Below are 17,264 nucleotides of genomic sequence, written 5' to 3'. Positions count from 1 at the left end.
TGGAACATAAATTAGTGATGCAAGAAAATCATGAAGAATAAATTGATAGCTTGGGAAAGGAGGTACAAAAAATACTGATAAAATAATATCTTACAAACAGAATAGGTCAGATGGTTGAAAAAGGCACAAAAACCCATTGATGAGATGAACTCCTTGAAAATCAGAATTGACAAAGTGGAAAAAAATGTACAAAAACTCATGAAAGAAAATAAGTGGTTAAAAAGTAGAATTGGCCAAATAGGCAAGGTGGTACAAAAACTCACTGAAGAAAATAAATCCATAAAAATTATAATTAGGCAAGTGAAATATAATGACTTAGTGAGACATCAAGAGATAATAAAACTAAATCAAAAGAATGAAAAAAAATAAAGGAAAATGTGAAATATCCCATCAGAAAAACAACTGACCTGAAAGAAAGATTTTGGATAGATCATTTAAGAATTATTAGACTACCTGAAAGTCATGATTAAAAAAATGCATAGACATTATCTATCAAGAAATTATACTTCTATAGCCAAAGATTAAATAGAAATTGGAAGAATCCTTTATTCTTCTCCAGAAAGAGATCCAAATACTCTCAGGAATGTTGTAACAAACTCCAGAGCTTTCAAGTCAATAAGAAAGTATTGTAAGGTCAGAAAGAAATATCATGAGTCCATACTCATAATAACTCAAAATGTAGCCGCTTTTATATTAATAAATTATATTAAAGAGAACTTAGAATGTAATATTCTAGAGGGCAAAGGAGCTAGAATTATAGCCAAGAAATATCTACCCAGGAAAACTGAACATAATCCTTCAAGGGAGAAAAAATAGATATTCAATGAAATAGAGGATTTTCAAATATTCTTAATGAAAAGACTAGAGTTGAATAGAAAATTTTGCTATCAAATACAAGACTCAACAGAAGCATAAAAAGATTAACAGAAAAGAGAAATCAGAGGGAATTCAATAGGGTGAAACTCTTTATATTCCTAGATAGAAAGATTATACTTATAACTTCTAAGGATTTCATCATTAAGACAGAAAAAGTATTTATAGACAGTAAAGAGTTACTACTACTCAATCAGATGATATAGATTCAAGACTATTAGGGTCAAAAAGAAACAAAACTTTCTACTCTACTTGATTTAAGTGATGATATTTACAATTTATGTCTATCTTTATTTTCTTGTGTATGATAAATGTAATGTTGCCATTGAAGTTGACACATCTATATTCTTTAATATTCCAATCTAAAAATTTCTATATTTCTTTCATGTCTAATTGTTCCAGCAAACTATTTTGTTTTCTATTTTCCTTTTTGTTTGTCTTTTTATTGAATTTACCTTGCTTGGAAAGAAGAATATTAAAGTCTTCAAGAATCATTGTATTGACAGCCATGTCCTTTTGTAATTCATCAACCTTTTCCCTCAATAGCTTCAGACACTATATCGTTGTGTGTGTATATGTATAAATACACATAGATATGTAATGATATTATTTAATTTTTGTAATACCCTTAATCAATTATAACATAACTGTTCTTTGTTTCTCTTATGATATTATTTTAATGATTATTTTCAGAAACATAATTCTTGCTCTTCTTGGAATCTTCTCAGGCATGTTCAATTTTGTAATAGACTTCTCTTTACTCTGCATATGTTTGTGGCTAGGTTATATTCTTATTCATTTTTCTTTTCACTTTCATTTAACTGATTTAATCACTTTAAAAATTCAGTTTCATCCATTCAGATTTAGAGCAGTTATTACTAAGATTGTATTTTTCCCTCAAATTATGTTTTTCCTTCCACATTTAAATATCTTCTTCATGTTTAAATATCTCCCTTTTACTGACATGATTGTGGTTTCCTCCCATAAACTCTGCTCCTATTTCTTCTGCTCACTGACAATTTCTTTGCATTTCTATTATTGTTATTCTCTCTTACTTAGCTTTCTCAGCTCAGATAAGTGTAAGCTACACTATTTATGTCCATCACCCTCATTCATTCTCTTAAGTTGAAAGTTATTCAGTTGTACTGAAACTTTGAATCTCTACTTCAGTTTTCTTGGCTTTAAAATGGGGATAATAATAGTGTTTTATGTTCCAAAGATGTCATGAACATAAAATGAAGTAATACCTTCTAGGATATATCTAGAACATCCTGTTTTAGTTTTTATCAAACCCAAATAGAAATGGGAGCCACTGAGTCTCAAGTTATGAAAAGTTATCTTCCTGAGTTCAAATCTGGCCTCAGGTACTTACTGGCTGTGATCCCAGGCAAGTCACTTAATGTTGTTTCCCTAAGCTTCCTCACATATAAAATGAGCTTATGAAGAAAATGACAAACCCTCCAGCATCTTTGCTGAGAAAATTTACTCGAATTGTGGAGAGTAGAACATGATTGAAATGATTGAACAAGAAAAAAGTATATAAGTATCCCAATGGGTCACAGGCCAGTTTAGAAACTGCATGCTGATATTTTCTGTGTTATATTTTATTTTTTATTTAATATTTCCAAATTAAAATATATTCTGTTTCCCACCATATTTTTCCCATTGTGGGTCTTTGTGGAGCTCAAGTCTAAAAAATATATATTTCTTTCCTCATTTAATCAGCATACCTGTTGGTAAAATTACAAGTCTCTTCTCTTTCATTTCTCTTCTTTTTATAAAAGTTTTATCTGAGGAATATCATTCCTAGAAATATTCATTTGTGAAAGAGACAGTAGGGTTCTTTAAGAAGTTGCATTTCTGTATCCTAAAGTCATAGGATTTGGTCCTGTTCCTTGCTTATTCCTTATTCTCTATTCATTCCCCACCCCATTCATCTTAATGTCAAAATGTCCTTTAGAACTAAGTCCTCTCTAGCCCTATCTGTATACCTTTTGAAAGAGAACATTTAGAGGCTAACCTCTTCCTCTGGAATAGGAGATGGTCCTGAAAAATATGAACCTTTCTCAGAGAAAATGTACTTCTGAGTTGTCTAATCCCCAAAATAACCCATTATAATACATCTGTTATACATTCCTCTCTCTAGGATAACATACATCATGTCTCCTGAGAATTAACACTACAGAAACAGAGCTTGACTTGGTTTTCCCATCTGGGGCCCACCCTCTCAGGTCTTGTCCCTATCAATTGAGATAAGATTTATTAAGCACCTACTATATTTCAACACTATGTTAAGTGCTAGGGATATAATGGTAGAATTACCTGAACAATTTTGCTTTTTAATGATTTGAAGAAACATGTTCACAGATAAACCCATTTAAAATATATACTGATAAATACAAAATAATTGAGGGTGGGGAAAATCAAGACTGGCCTAGGACATAAACTTGAATTGGGGTTTAATGATTGCAAGAATTAGAGGTAAAGATGGAGTCAGAGAAGAATTTTAATTAATATATCTGAGGCTTGAAATTTCATTTCTTTATTAGTACTAGAACACATGTTGTAGGGTAAAAGTAAAGTCATTCAAAGGCTGAGTGACATTGTAAGCAGAGGAAGAGAGACAATAGACATCTGATGCTTATGTTGAACAGAGAAGAAAATTTGACTGAAGTTCATGAAAGAGAGGTAGTGTGTAAACATCCTGGAAAGATAAGTTGGAGTCATATTGTGAAGGCTTATCCATACCAAACAATAAAGTTTGTATTATGTCTGAGGGACAATAAGCAATAACTGGAGCTTTGTGATCTTTGAATTGTGGTCTGGAACTATTTAGATTTAGCTGATTAGGAGAGTTTTCATCTATTCAATTACCAATCACTATATGAGACTTTGATCAGAGCACCAGACCTACATGCATTAATTATGTCAAGATGGTCTTTGTCTCTGCATATCTGAGTCTGGAAGGTATCTGTTCCTCATAGGGAGGAAGGAAGAATGAGAGGGGCAAGTGGTAGGATGACCTCACAGGGTAGGACTAGGTTTCCCAGTAGAAAGCTAGATGGGATATCCCACATGGATTGAGAACTCATTGATTAGATGATATTTTATTAATTTATACTTCTGGTGCAAAGTCAGAATAAGTAGGGAACTTGCCTGATCTTTCCCAAATTCCCCTCCAAACCACTTTAAAACAAAGCTTTTGCCCAATTTTGAAGCAATGAAACCATTCTCCTATCCAGAAGAACTCAGAGAATCAGCAGGAAAAGACTTGTCTCCCTAAGATGGAAGGGAATCTCAGTCAGGAGCAAGCAGCCCAAGCCAGGGCAGGCAGCACCCAAGGAGAGGAGACAGGGAAGAAGCCCCACCCCTACAGCAGAGAAGCCTCAACCCAAAGAACATCAACAGCAGCCCAGTAAAAGTAGTAGTTAGTCAATCAGACATGGACTTGCAGCAGAACCCCAACTCCAAGTATAGGCCACCAGCGAGACCCCCACTCCACAGGGCACTAGCAGTGTCCTATTCCCAAGAAAATGCAGCAGAGATGTTTCGGTTGAGTGGCAAACTGGAAGCCAAGGTGCCCTTCTATGCAAGCCAGCATCATAGCCTCATTTCCACAGCAGCCCTGAGACAGGATAGGCAATACCCCAATCTGAACCCTTCACAAAGTACCAGAGAGAACACACCTCCAGGGCAAACCAGCAGCAAGGAAGCAGCATCATAGCCTCATCTCCACAGCACAAGTCTCAACTCTGCACAAGATACCAATAAGGACACACCTCCAGGGCAACCCAGTAGTGAGGCTCTCCTTTGGTGCAAGCCTGAAATGAGATCCCCCCCCACAACTTCAAACTAGAAGTTAGAACTTAAGACTCCCACAAGTTAAGAGTAAAATTCCAATCCCCAAAATAAGAAGCTTAGGATAGTGAATTCTCCAAACCAGGAACAAGAGTCTAATTTTAATATATGGCAAAAATTTGCATAATAAACTGAAAAAATTAGTAAAATCAAGACAAAAACAAACAAGAACCAGTTATATAAAGTTATTTTGGTGGCTGGAAGGATCATGACCCCAAACTAGAAGAAAACAATGTCAAAAAGGCTTCAAGTGAAACCTCACAGGAAAATATGAATTAGAGTCAGACCCAAAAAGAACTTCTGGAAGAGGTTTTTATAAAAGAATTTAAAAATCAAATAAGAGAAAAGAAAATTTGAGAAAAAGAATTAGAACAATACAATAAAATAATGAAATAAGAGTCAACAGCTTGATAAAGAAAGCACAAAAAAATGGGGATATACAAAAATTTACAGAAGAAAACAACTCCTTTAAATGTAAAAATTGGTCAAATGGAAAAGAAAATACAGGAGCTCATTGAAGAAAAGAATTGTTTAAAAATTGAATTGGCCAAATGGAAGCTAATGATTCCATGAGACATCAAGAAACAATCCAAATCAAAAGAAGAAAATATGAAATGCATTATCAGAGAAACAACCAACCTGGGGAAAAAAGATCAAAGAGGGATAATTGAAGAATTTTTGTACCACCTGAAAGCTATCATCAAAAAATGAACCTGGGCATTGTATTTCAAGAATATCAGGGTAACTTGCTTAGATATATTAGAATCAGAGTGTAAAATAGAAATTGAAAGAATCCACACATTACTTCCAGAAAGAGACTTGCAAATGAAAAATCTCAGTAATGTTCTAGTCAAATTCCAGAACTCCCAGAAAAAAGAGAAAATACTATAAACAGCCAGAAAGAAAGTATTCAAATATTATGGAGCCACAGTCAGAGTAACACAACATTTAGTTGCTCCTACAATGTGATCAAAGAACCTGGAATATGATATGCTGGAAGGCAAAAGAGATAAGAGTACAACCAAGAATTGCATGACAAACAAAAATAAGTACAATTCTTCAGAGAGGGAATGAATAAATAATGAAATTGAGAACTTCCAAAAATTCCTAATGAAAAGACCAGAACTACAAAAATATCTTGACATTCAAACAGATGATTCAAGAGAAATACAAGAAAGTAAAAAGGAAGGAAAAATTATAAGGGATTCAATAAGTCTGAACTATTTCTATTCTTACAAGGAAAGGGAAGATAATACTTCTAATTGTTGGGAATTTTATCAATATTAAGGCAAATAGATGGAATATACATAGAGATAGGATATAAATTTGAATTAACTATAATGGAATGTCATCCAAAAAGACAAAACTAAGAGATGAGAAAGAGGACAGCAATGGGAGAAGAGGGAAGAGAGATAATAAGTAGAGTAAATTACCTCAAATAAAAAATGTGTGAAAGACTTATTATAATGGAGGGGAAGATGGGAGGGTGTGGCAAGCAACATTTTGACCTTTCTCTTCAAATTTGGCTCAAGGAGGGAATAATAAACACACTCAGTTGGATATATAAATAAATTTTACTCCATAGGGAAGAAAAAAAAAAGGGACAGGGCTAAGAGAAGAGCAAAGTGGGACTGAAAAAAGGGAATCTCGGTTTAAAGAGATGGTACTCAGAAGAAATCACTTATTAGGAGGACCAGAATGAAAGGAGAGAGAAAGAAAGGAAAAACAGGGCAATTATAAGATAAAGTGAAATACAAAGTTAATTATCATAATAGTAAACGTGAATGAGATTAACTTATCCATAAAAAGGAACCTAAAAGCAGAATGACTCAAAAACCAGAATCCTACAATATGTTTGTGTATAAGAAACATTTAAAGCAGAGACACACACAAAGTAATGTATTATGCTTTAGCTAAAGTAAAAACAAAACAAAACAAAAACAGGAGTAGCAATCGTGATCTCACATAAATCTAAAGGAAAATAGATCTAATTAAAAGAGGAAAAAGAAGATTGTCTTGCTAAAAGATAGCAAAGACAATTGAGTTTTATATCAATATCAATACTAAACATATATATACATATATATACACAAAATGCTACAGCATCTAAAATTTTAAAGTAAAATGACTTACAAGAGAAAATAGACAATAAAACTATACTATTTGGGAACCTCAACTTGTCCCTTTCAAATTTAGATAAATCTAACCAAAAAATAAACATGAAAGATGTTAAAGAAACAGATAAATTTTTAGGAAAGTTAAATCTGACAAATATCTCAAGAAAACCAAATAAAAATAGAAAAGAATATGTTTTTCTCAGTACATGGAACCCACACTTAATTGGCCATTGTAAGAATTTAAATAATATTCATACCCAGATATATATTTTATAAAGTTTATTGGAAAGGGTGGACAATCATTCCTATAAGTAAACTGACCACGTGGTCCCTAGCCTCCATGTTTCTTTCTCCTTCCCTCTCACCTGCCTGCTCTGTTCCTGACCTCTTCCTTCTTTGTTCTCTTCTTGGTTCTCCTCCCTTCACAAGCCCAAATTCTTGACTTTTATTGACGTACAGCACATAGAGGGAAGCAAACCTGGCGCAACTGTGTTATGTCAGGAATATTTGACAGACAGATCAAGCTACTCAGGAAGGGAAGGGGATGAACTTCCTTGACACAATACCCCTGTGATCCTTTGGGAGACCTGTCTCCCCAATGGATCATTTAAATATATCTTACAACTAAATATCTTCTAACTAAAAGTACATACAATATTGCATTTTTCTAAAAGTAAGTTACATTAGTTAGAAATGAGAGTAAAATACAAAAACTGATTGATAGACACATTGACAAAATGCCAATTAGGGGTCAATCCTCTTTGGCAGTAGAGTTTGCATTCAGAATAAGTATGTTCAACCCCCTTCAATTCAATTCATTATATCCCAAAGTTAATTCTGGATCTTTTGATGCAGTTGTGGCTTCTTCAGGCATGTTTATAGCACCTTCTCCAAAAGGATCCACTTTCTTGATTCAGGATGTTGACAAGTTTCTTTTCTGAAATTCCTCCAAATATTTTAAACCTTGAATTTTAGAATAATTGCACACCATATATTAGGGCATTAAAACCTCAAACAAATGCAGAAAAGAAATAGTAAATGCTTCTTTTTCAGTTCAATATGCAATTAAAATTACATTAAATAAAGTAAAGATAAATTCAAACTTCATTGGAAATTAAATAAACTCTAGAGAATAAGTTGAATTAGATAAACAATCACTAATTTAATTAAGATAATTATGCAATACTAAAACAACATACTGAGACAACATACCAAAATTTATGGAATGCAACCAAAGCTATACTTAGGGGGAAATTTATATCTCTGAATATTTACATCAATAAATTAGAGGGGGGGGGAAACAAACCAATGAATCTGACAAGAAATTTAAAAGTTACAAAAAAGAAAAAATGTCATTGTGATCTCAGATCATTCCACCCCTCAGTTCTTTTCCCTAATATCATCTCTCTACAGCTTTTATTTTCCACCATTATCCATGTCCATTCTCTAATGAACAAATTCAACTCTTCATTATCCTCTACAGTCAAGGCCTTCTCCTTTGATCTCCATTGATTCTCCATTGATCAGTCATGTATTTACAAGGTCTAAGATTTGATAACTCTCATAAAACCAAGTTGACTGAATCCACTACAAAGTTACATAATCTCAACTGGCTCCTCAAGGAAGCAATACAATTCTTTTATAGTTCCCTAATTGATTCATTAAATGAGTAACTACAGAAAAAAGTGTGAAGATTTTTTTCTATCCTCTTCAAACTTTCTGTGGTTCTCTTTCTAACAAAATTCTGAGCTGAGGATTTTGCCTCATATTTGCCTCAATTTGAAAAAATTGAGGCTCCTCATCCAAGGACTTCCATTCTCCCCTCCTCTTTCTCCTTTCCTCCTTACCTCACCCTCACTCAGAAACCTTCTACAAATATCTCTTCTTTCAACCCTCTCTCTCATGAAAAAGTATCCCCTCTCTTTATGTAGGCTAACCACTTCTATACAGATATCCTTGATGCTATTCTTTCTTGTCTCCTGCATAAGATTGCCTTCTCTATTATTTCCACTCTAACTAATTTTCATTATCTTCCTATATACTGACTGCTTTCTTTCTGCTTATATAATGACAGTCTTCCACTTTCCTAAAAAATCTTCTCTTGATCCATCCATTACTGTTCTATATACCATAAAAAGTCCTACATTGTTCAATTTCTATATACTTCACAATAGTTGAGCATTTATTCTCCATTTCACTTCTTGTAACAAGAGAATAAATGCTCACTTCAACTCACTAGAGTCAGGAGACGAGATATGTCTAGCCAAAGTGATATCAAATATATACTTGAAGAGCTACTGTCTGATATTACCAAAGCTTCAAAGAGTTTTAACCACAAGGAAATGATAGGCAAAAGGCGAGTAACATGACTTATTTATTCCTGTAACAATTTCCTTTTTGTGACCATTTTTCCTTTTTGAATGTATTATTTGAATTGTTTCTTATTGTTTTGATGTGCTGAGTAGTAGCTAAGCCTAATAGCAACTCATTTCTTACCTCTCTATCTTGTTGAATTCTCCTTTATTTTACCTTTTAGGAAATGGGTATGATAATAGGATAAATCACCTGTTCAAGGTTATCACTTGTGGAAGAAGCAAGATTAGAACACGTTACCTCACTATCACTACATTCTTTCTTCTATGATTCAGCCTTTAATAAATTAACATAAATTAGAAACCTTTTTATTATACTTTATGTCTTTTTCCCTACTTTAATACAACTGAAGAACAATAAGTATGGGGACAGGAGTTGTGGAGAGAGGGAGAGGCTGCTATTGATCACTTTATCCTCAGTTTCCACCTAAGAAAGGGACCTAACCAAAGGTTAGTACCTTTAATTCAACATCACATTGAAAAAATACAGAGAAGTTAGAATTTATAGCCAACTTTTTAAGCTCCAAAAATTCCCTCTCTCCCACAAAACAAGTGATCACTTCTATTAGTGTTGTGAGCTGTTATGCAAGGTGGTTTCTATAACCTTTCCTAACCTTAAGGTAAAGTGTCAATTTCAGAACCAAAAGAAGCATTTCTCTTTTTATTTTAAGAAAAGCTATTTTAAAAGTACTTTCCCTCCTAATCTTATTTACTGGAAACCCCCAAAGCAATAATTAAATGGACCTTGACGGCCCATAGAAGATTTGGCATTAGGTGGTTAGTTACACAAACCTCTTTGCAAGTAATTTTCAGGTCAAGAGCTAAAGAAACTGCATTGCCCATGGGTTGGCACATACTCCCTCTGCTCTGAAGTCTTTGAATTTCTGCCAAACCATTCAGCATACCCCAAGTTCCAATTCCTTTGCAAAGTAATTCATATATCACAATATTAGAATGCCTAGCATGATGTCATCAGAAAAATGCCATCACATGAAAGAATCAGAGAAAGTGTTTTGCCAGTCTCATTAATCTCAATGTACTGAAATGATGAGATTATATTCTTTGACCTCTATCTTCATCCAATATCTATGTTAACTAGTTTAACATTGTTTACACCAGAAAAGAAAGCATGGTGACCCTAAACCATCTCTTATCTGAAAGCCATTCAGATCAGGGTTCTGCCTATTTGAGACTGAGAACTGGATAGGCATTTTGATATATGTGGATTAATCAGTAACTTGCTCAATAATATTTATTTCAGTCTGTTCTACTCCTGCATTTTCTACCTCCCCTTTTCCTTAGTTTCTTCACACGCGCGTGCACATACACACACACACACACACACACACACACACACACACACACACACACCACCTTATACTAGAGGATACCAGCATGAACAATACTGGTCATTTTTTCCCTTTTTTGAATAAATATGCTAATAACCCCAAGCTAAATGTTAATGTGGGTCATTCTTTGATAAGGATAACAATTAACTGGTAAGAATGCATGGTAGCTTTCAGAGAGAAAACATTTTCAAGCCTGGCTTGGAATGGATCCCATTTTGAGAGGTTAATGAGAAGGTGAATGATCCTTTGTATCTTATGTCTAATAGCCCTTTTAAAAAAATCAGTTTTAGTTCCCATTGATGTAACCCACATTCCCTGTTATTAAGGCCTTTCTTCCATCAGTAACTAAATTAGATTCTGAGGAAGTCAGGGAAATATTGCTCAAGTATCTAAACTGATGAATATCTTTTTTGAATTCTTCTTGCCTTTTTGATTGCTGCTTCACCTGATAAAGTTATTTTTACATGTTATGTTCATTGTTTTATAGAATTGCTAATACTCACACTGTCCCATACAATGCCAAAGACAAAGATTGCTAGTCTAGAAGTTAGTTTCCTTTGCTACTAAAATTCAAGTAAACTGATAGTTGCAACTAAACTCTCCAATAGAACATGCAAATTTAGAAATGTATATTGCATTGAACTTACACATTTCAACTCCATCATCTTCAAGAGCATTTATTATAAAAGTATATTTTTCAAATTACAGGCTTGTGTTTGGTTCCTTGTGCTTTCTCGATAATGTTCAAATAATTTTACCAATTATTTACCCAGCATTCTAGGCCTGGTACAACCTTGTTGCCTTATTTTATACCACCCAAAGTACTCTATGCTTCAAATACTGCATATTTACAAATGCAATGACCCCCAGTCAATTCATTACACTCCCTTGATTTGATTTCATCATCTCCTCAAGCTATGAAATTTTATCTTTTCTCTCTTTCATAAGAAAACTCTTAGAAAAAGTTTTGTGCCCAAGTAGTCTACATTTCTTCTTGATTCCAGCCTCAGGGCTCAACTAAAACTATTATTTCCAAAGATGGCACAGATCTCTCAGTTCCTAAATCCAAATGCCTATTTGCCTAAACCCAATTGCCTCACACTTCTTGACTTTTCTGTTGCTTTTGAAAAGTGTTTGTGCCCCCCTCCTGGTTAATTTCTCATTGAATTTGTGGATTTTCATGTGTCTTCTTTCTATTGATGTTCTCAGCCTCCTTTGTAGAATCATCAAATATATCCTGCCCAAGACTTTTTCCTAGCTTCCTTCTTGGTACTTTTATCAGCTCATTCAGTTCAATTATTATCTCCTTACAGATACATTATAACACATTGCCTCTCATAGATTTCAAAAAACATTTTATCCTATAACTATCTAGTTCACTTATTCTGTAATACTATGTATTATATTTATCTGTGTTATAATTATATCCCCTTTCTAACCTATATATTACATAATGAAAGTATGGTCCAAAGATTGTGTCTTCTACATTGTCCAGCATAATGTCCTACAAACAGTAGAAAGTTGATAAATATTGGAACTTATTTTCTTTAACTGCAATTCAATAATTAAGCTTTGATAATATAGCCCCAGTAGAATGAAGCTATTTCTTTTTATTATAATTTCTGCAAGATAATAACCTTTTCTGTAAGCAAAAATTTAGATGTCTTTATTAGTTTCAGGTTAATATCATGACATCAAAAAGACAGATTTCTCTAATCCTTATTATCTTTGGTTTTATCCTAAATCAACAGGTGAAATATGCTGCCTAGATGATGAATACAAAAGGGTTTCAGTTGGCATTGGGGATACTTGCTGCAAGAATATCCCATATTCTACTTCTGGAAACCAGATCTGCTGTGCTGGGGTATTGCATGATGGTTATAAGCAACAGTGTTGTGGTGGAAAGGTGGTGAGCAAAGAATTAGTCTGCTGTGGTGGTGAAGAAGAGGGCAGCGTACATATCAGCCTTCCAGGTAATGTGGTCCTTTAATATGTATTTGTAACATCATAGTGTTGTGGGGGGAGGGGGCTTGAGGTGAACCCCTGGGGTTGTATAATTATTCTAAAATCCAAAGTTTAAATTCTTTTGAGAGTAATTTGTGAATAAGAAACATGCAAATCCAAAAAGTGAACTGTCTGGAGAAGGCACTATGAAGATGCCTCCACAGACCACACACTGCATCAGAAGATTCAGGGTAAACTTTGGGATGTGGTGATTTGAACTGTGTGAATGCATTTGTTTTGTATGTATACTCTTATGCCAAAGGGGACTGCCTCCTAACTGGCTTTTTGTAAATGAGCCTAGCAATTATGGGTTTGTTCTTTTCCCTTTTATCCCCCAAATTATTGTAATTTAAAAGTTGGTTATGTTTACAAGCTCCATTGGAGAGACTAGTCTTCCATGGATCTCAGGGGTGAATGTATAATTGAAAATCTGTTACCCTACAAAAGAACTACATTTCCCTTGATCCCACTGACTTCCTGTCATTACATACTTCCTATAAACAGGGGATATTAGGCAGGGACATGGAGGGTCCCTTGCTCTTTGGCTTGATGATAGTGAGCTTGGTAATGGTAAGGAAGCCCTCTGAACTGATTGATCAGCCATGGCCACATGGTCTTTTTATTTGTTACCTTTTTATTTCTTTATTTCTAATGATCCCTAACAAATCTCCTAAAATATAACATTTTATTATTGAGATTTAATTTTAATTCTTACAGGGCTTGAGATGAATACCCTTTGCAAGAATGCAAGATTCCAAAACTTAGCTTAAAAATAAAAAGATAAATTTATTCATTTAGAAGATAATGTTGAATTTGGCTGGGAAGACAGCATTGATGGAAAGCTGCCTCCTCAAAGGGATCGATTCTGGGTTTTTTTATACTCTTTACAGCAGGTGATAAGTGACTTGAGGAGGGAATGAATTCAGGCAAAAGTGGAGGAGGGTGTCATCTGACCAATGTCAGAGTAGTGTCTTATGTCCTGAAGACATAGGGTATAGCTTAGGTAGATGTACTAGATTTCAACCCAATAATAATTGGGGAATAACTAGAATATGGATATCTATGTCCATTTCCAAACCCAGGGGAGAATACAATGGGGATTATACTCTCAAGGGTCTTTCACTTTTATGTCCAGGGTCTTATCAGGATTTCTTCAATGTTTTAGGGTTAATATTCACAAGAATGCAAAGAAGCAAAGGAATTTCCCAGCTTACAGTTTGTCCTGAAGTACTTCTATAATTTGGGGTACAGTTTCCCATACTAATAGAATTGAAAGCCTTAGAACTTGACTCTAATTCCATAACCCCACTCCATCCCCTGCCTCTTTACAATTAAAAGACTTAAGGATATTAGATGACAACCAAAAAGAAACAGAGCTAAAGCCAACTTGTCATAGGTCCCACAATAAAATGGTAGCAGATCTGAGATTAGAATTCATAACCATGACTTTTTATTGTGCTTTGTTATAAAAATACTACCATCAGGGCAGTTTGGATGGTATGGATTTTTAGTTTTCCCTTATATAGGTAGACAGCATGTTATAGTAAAAAAGAGATGCATTTGGAATCAGAACAGTAGATTTGAGACCTCACTCCTACTTGTTCTATAACCTTGGCTAATTTGCCTAACCTTTTTGAACTCTTTTTTAATCTGTGAAATGATGAAATTGATAGCAACTCTGCCTATATCAGAGAATCATTCTGCAGTTCAAAAGTGATAACATATGATATAATATGAGATGTGTATATATATATATATGTGGGTGTGTATATATATATAAATACATTTGCTTTTAACTTAAAGACTCCATATATGTGTGGATTCCTTTTTATATAGTCAAATTCCAGGTCTCCATGCTATCTGTAGAATATTGTTTTCTCCACTGATTATTATCATTGAAATGATAAGAACTGTGCTATCTCAGAGCTACCCACATCAATGAAGTTTTTATACACTCACAGAATCTTGGGATTGGTCAGGAATGATTTCAGATGCTTACATTCTCTACTTCTGGGGACTGAGAGTTTGCTGGCATTCAGGAGTCCTGAGCTTCAGTATGGCTAAGTCAATAGGGTATGCACACTAAGGTTGACACAAACATGGTGATCCTACAGAAGCGGAGGGCTAGTAGGCTGCTTAAGGAGGTGCATACTGATCAAGTTGCAAAAACAGATCAAGTTAAATCTTCTGTGTTGATCAGTATTGAGACTGGACTGTGAGTAGTAAAATCAAGACTCCAGAAAAAGGCCAGGGTAGGGGGGGCTGGGATTTGAATATTCAAAGGTACTTTCCAATGCAATCTGTACCTAATCAAGAATTACCTTTTAAACATCCCCATCATGTAGAAATCTAGCCTTTGCTTAAAGAACTCTAATCATGGGAAACCTACTAGCTCCTTTTGCACCCTTTTCCACTTTTTATCAACTATACTTTTTAGGAAATCCATTCTTTCTTCTAACCTAAATTTGTCTCTTTTTAACCTACTCTTTGTTCTTCATTCTGTCTTTAGATCCCAAGCAGAATTCATTTAATTCCCCTATCACATATTTAAAAACTGGTATAATGTCCATACTAAATATTTTCTCCAGATAACCTATTCACTATATCTTCAATTTACCCTCATTTGACATGCTCTTTCATCCTCTCATTGGTGGCCTGGTCTCCCCATTCTGGAAATACTTTATTTTGTAGATATTTCTCTGTTGCCAAGAAATAAACCCAGAACTCCAGTATGGCCTTATCAGAAGAGTGGAGAGTCCTGTTTCGTCAGTGTAACCTTGGAGAGCAATTTATTTGGGAGAAGGAGGAGAAGGATGCTTGATTTTTTTTAAATGAGTTTTTATTGATGTTTTATTTCTTTTGTCACCATAGTATATCATGTTATCTGTGTTCTTCCCCCTTTTAGAGAGCCATTCCATATGACAAATAGTATTTTTTAGAGAAAGAAAAAAAAAAACAACAGTCAACACTACTGATTGATTCATCAGTTGACTAAAGTCTTCTAGAATTTTTCCAGCATTAGAAATAAGTCTCTCTCTTATAGTTTACAGTCTCCATTTTTCCCTTTAAAAATATGAAAAAATGTGCAAAGTGTAACACCTATGGACATCCCACCTCCATGAAAGGGCAAATTTAGGGTATCTTCTTTTTTCTTCACATTCAACTCCCACTTAGTCTTTATAGTTTTCTTACATTTGCTTTTGATTTTTTGGTGTGTCCTTTCCATTAAATTGTTGTAGTTACAGTATATATTGCTTTCCTGGCCCTGCTTACTGCCCTCTGCATCACTTTATATAGATCTTTCCAGGCTTCTTTGTATTTATCAAACACATCATTTCTTATAGCATGGAAATATTCTTTTATATTCATACACCACAGTTTGTTTAGCCATCCCCCAATTCATAGGCATCTACTTTGTTGGCTTGTTTGTTTTTTAATATTATCTCACATTGTTGACTCATATGGAGGTCAAAGTCCACTAAACTCTTTACAAAAATTGTTGGCTTATCATTATTGCCTCCTTTCTATATTTGTCCAAGTTTTTTTGGAACACAAATATAAAACTTTAGATTTATCTATATAAATTTTCAACCCATCATTCCAGCCTGTTGTGGTCATTTAGAATCCTGAATGATATCAAACATGTTAGCTAACTGTCCAAGCTTCATATCATTTGCATATTTTACAGGCATACCATCTGTGCCTTCATCGAAACCATTGATAAAATGTTTGAGAGGAAAAAGCTAAGGATAGTTCTCTAGGGAACTTTGCTGTAGACCTCCTTCCAAGTTGACATTGAATATAACTAACTGAAACCAGTTTGTTCATGTATTGTCTTGCTCACTAATGCATATTGATTTATTGTATATAAAAGTATAATAGGGGATAGTTTGTTACTTTGTTAAAATTTAAATATGATATGTCTATAGCATTATCCTGGTCTACTCTTCTAGTTATATGTAAGAAATAAATAAGATTTTGCCTGGGAAAACTTTTGTTTTGTTTTGTTTTCATAAAATGAAGCCATGCTGGCTTTTAATGATCACTACTTCTCTTCCTAAGGGATTACAAACCACCCTTTACTACAGCCTTCTAGAATTTTTCAAAGAGTAAATGTCAAATTCACTTATAGTTTGCAGACTCCACTATTTTCCTTTAAGAAAAAAAGATAGATTTCCCTTTTTCAGACATATGCTGCCCCTTCCATTCCCTAAAGTCTTATAAAAATATAGTCAATAACTAGTTATTTCTGGAAATGCTTTTAATATCATAGACTACATACTTCTAGGCCTGGTAACTTGAATTTATTGAGATAAGCTTAACTGACCATCTTCTCATTTTGCCAGGATCCCATTGCTTTCTAATCATTTTTGTTCTTTCCTTATTAGTCCAAAGGTTATTCTCCTTAGAAAGGAAAACTAAACTAAAGTAAGAGTTAAGAAGTTAACCATTATTCTCATTCAATATCATCACTCTATACACCAGAAATAGTTAACCTATCTTTTCTTTATTGTCCTTAGCATTGGTCAGCAACTGAAGCTTATTTTAGGCATTTGGAATACCGATACAATTCTTTTTTTTTTTTTTAAACCCTTACCTTACGTCTTGGAGTCAATACACAGCTCAGAAGAGTGGTAAGGGCTAGGCAATGGGGGTCAAGTGACTTGCCCAGGGTCACATAGCTGGGAAGT

The 17,264-nt window shown here is 34.2% G+C and overlaps 1 protein-coding gene across 2 annotated transcripts in view; it reads left to right on the top strand.

The window, feature by feature from the left end:
- Nucleotides 1–17,264, top strand: part of USH2A (usherin) — a 327,556-nt gene that overhangs the window by 64,065 nt on the left and 246,227 nt on the right. For both annotated transcript variants that reach the window (XM_056815925.1, XM_056815924.1), the window contains exon 8: nucleotides 12,321–12,542. In XM_056815925.1, coding sequence (XP_056671903.1) covers nucleotides 12,321–12,542 — 222 coding nt within the window. The remainder of the gene's footprint in view (nucleotides 1–12,320; nucleotides 12,543–17,264) is intronic.

This window comes from Monodelphis domestica, chromosome 2 (assembly GCF_027887165.1).
Source record: "Monodelphis domestica isolate mMonDom1 chromosome 2, mMonDom1.pri, whole genome shotgun sequence".
NCBI lineage: Eukaryota > Metazoa > Chordata > Mammalia > Didelphimorphia > Didelphidae > Monodelphis > Monodelphis domestica.
Note: the sequence above shows the minus strand (reverse complement) of the source record. Positions and strands in the feature narration are given on the sequence as shown.